Consider the following 2500-nt stretch of genomic DNA (forward strand, 5'->3'; position numbering starts at 1 on the left):
TTTTCTTTCCTGAAATTGAAAGCATTACAGCATGCAGTTTGTTTATACATAATAAAACTTTTAACACATCTCTAACTTTTAGAATATGAAATAGCTTTTTTTACCCTTACGTTTACGGATAGAATCAGGTTGTTGACAGTGGATACAATTATATCAGACTATAAAAATGTGTTATCGCAAACAATGTGTGATATATTACCTGATAACGGCGACGTTGTATGTCTAAACCCGGGACCCTTAATTTGTGGGTGACGAGGTGCGGTTGTATTTAGGCGCCAGTGAAGCAGAAATATTTTATACTCTAAGAGTTGCCTACGTTGCAATGTACTTTGCGGTAAATGAAGTTGCTTTGAAACCGACTTCGTAACATTTTAAACTGTATTTTAATTCCCATTCTCTCCCTCCCTCCCTCCCTCCTTCACTCCTTCCCTCCCTCCCTCCTTCCATCCCTCCCTCCCTCCTTCCCTCCCTCCCTCCCTCCTTCCCTCCCTCCCTCCCTCCTCCCTCCCTCCCTCCCTCCCTCCCTCCCTCCCTCCCTTCTTCCCTCTCTGGCAACTACTCCTTTATCACACTCTCCCACTCCCCAGACCCGACGGTGAACGTCGACCTAACCCTGTGGGAGGCCCCCGAGCACGTGGTGGACGCGTCCCTGGCGACCGAGGCGATGACGAGCACCTCCGACGACGACGAAGGAGACGACGGCCAGCAGCAGCCTCTTCTCAATCGCCACCTTCAGGAGGACGCAGAAGACGACGACGGCGACGTAGGAGGACGAGGAGCACGTGACCCTGAGACCATCCCCTTCATTGACGTGAGTCGGTCGGGGACACTGCAGGACCACCAGCACGAGGACCTTCTCGACGAGGTGGATGAGAATGCCCCGCTTCTTGGGGGCGGTGCGGGTGGAGGAGGTGGAGGCGGAGGTGGAGGAGGAGGTGGAGGTGGTGGAGGACGAGGAGGAGGAAGAGGGGTTGGAGAGGGAGATGGATGGGGAAGTGGCGATGGTGGTGGAGGCGACGGAAGCAGCGGAGGAAGTGGAGGTGGAAGAGGGAACGACATGTGGAGCAGTGGAAGCGGTGGATTGAGTCTGCCGGCCAGCATGCCAAGAAGGTGAGCGCTTCAAATATCTGTTTACATTCTCGACTGCACAGTCTTCGGTCTTCCTGTTCTTTCCTTTTTTGTTCTTCTTTTCTCCACTTCTATCTCTCTCTCTCTCTCTCTCTTTATATTACTTATAGTACTTCTCTGTCATAATTTTTTTCCCCAGTCTCTGGCTCTTCCCTCCTTTGTCTCTCATTTTCTCTCTTTTATCCCTTCTCGCTTTTTTCCATCAATTGCCCCCCCCCCCAAAAAAAAAAAAAAAAAAAAAAAGATCTTCCCCACAAACGAATCTCCCAACTAACAACCTTCCCCACTAACCACTCTCCCACCTAATGGTCTTCCCCACTAACGACCCTCCCGCTTATTGATCCTCCATCTAATGACCTTCTGCACTAACGACCTTCCCCACCTAACGACCCTTCTAATAACGACCTTCCCCTTAACGACTTTTCCCGCTAACGACCTTCCCGCTGACAGCCCTCTCATTAACGACCCTCAACTAACGACCTTTCCCAACTAACAACCCTCCCGCCAACGACCCTTCACTAACGACCTTCCCCTTAACGACTTTTCCCACTAACGACCTTCCCCTTAACGACTTTCCCCACTAACGACCTTCCCTTTAACGACTTTTCCCACTAACGACCTTCCCCGCTAACAGCCCTCAAACTAACGACCCTCCACTTACGACCTTCCCCGCCTAACGACCCTCCCGCCAACGACCTTCCACTAACGACCCTCCACTAACGATCTTCCCCGCCTAACGACCCTCCACTAACGACCTCCCCCGCCTAACGACCCTCCACTAACGACCTCCCCCGCCTAACGACCCTCCCGCCAACGACCCTCCACTAACGACCTTCCCCGCCTAACGACCCTCCCGCATAACAACCCTCCCGCTAACGACCCTCCACTAACGACCTCCCCCGCCTAACGACCCTCCCGCCAACGACCCTCCACTAACGACCTTCCCCACCTAACGACCCTCCCGTCAACGACCCTCCACTAACGACCTTCCCCGCCTAACGACCCTCCCACTAACGACCCGATCACGACCCAGGTCCTCCTCGCACATCGGCCTCACCATGGAGAACGGCGTGGCCCACGGGGAGATGGAGAGTACAATCGCTTCGTTCTTGAGGTCGAGGTCGGAGTCTGAAAACCTCGCCTCCGCAGCGACGACGGCGAGGTGAGTCGTGTCGTGAGCGTCGTGAGTCGTGCGCCGGAGAGCTGGAGGAAGAGGAGGAGGAAGAGGAGGAGGAGGAGGAGGAGTAGTGAGGAGGGAGAAGCAGGAATGAGGAATGTCGTGGTCGTAGTGGGTGGTGGTCGTCGTCGTCGTCCGTGTATTCTTCCGTCCGTTTGTTTTCGTTCGTTTGTCCGTTTCGGTGGATCGTCGGTA

At 53.9% G+C, this 2500-nt stretch overlaps 1 protein-coding gene across 3 annotated transcripts in view; it reads left to right on the forward strand.

Annotated features, from left to right (window-relative positions):
• The window catches only part of LOC125047254 (glycine, alanine and asparagine-rich protein-like), a 51547-nt gene that overhangs the window by 15307 nt on the left and 33740 nt on the right, over window positions 1-2500 (forward strand). For 2 of the 3 annotated variants that reach the window (XM_047645469.1, XM_047645471.1), the window contains exons 2-3: window positions 588-1110; window positions 2162-2290. In XM_047645469.1, the coding sequence (XP_047501425.1) occupies window positions 588-1110; window positions 2162-2290 (652 nt within the window). The remainder of the gene's footprint in view (window positions 1-587; window positions 1111-2161; window positions 2291-2500) is intronic. The other variant, XM_047645470.1, reaches the window with a different exon arrangement.

The sequence above is a fragment of the Penaeus chinensis genome, chromosome 40 (genome assembly GCF_019202785.1).
Source record: "Penaeus chinensis breed Huanghai No. 1 chromosome 40, ASM1920278v2, whole genome shotgun sequence".
Taxonomy (NCBI): Eukaryota; Metazoa; Arthropoda; class Malacostraca; order Decapoda; family Penaeidae; genus Penaeus; species Penaeus chinensis.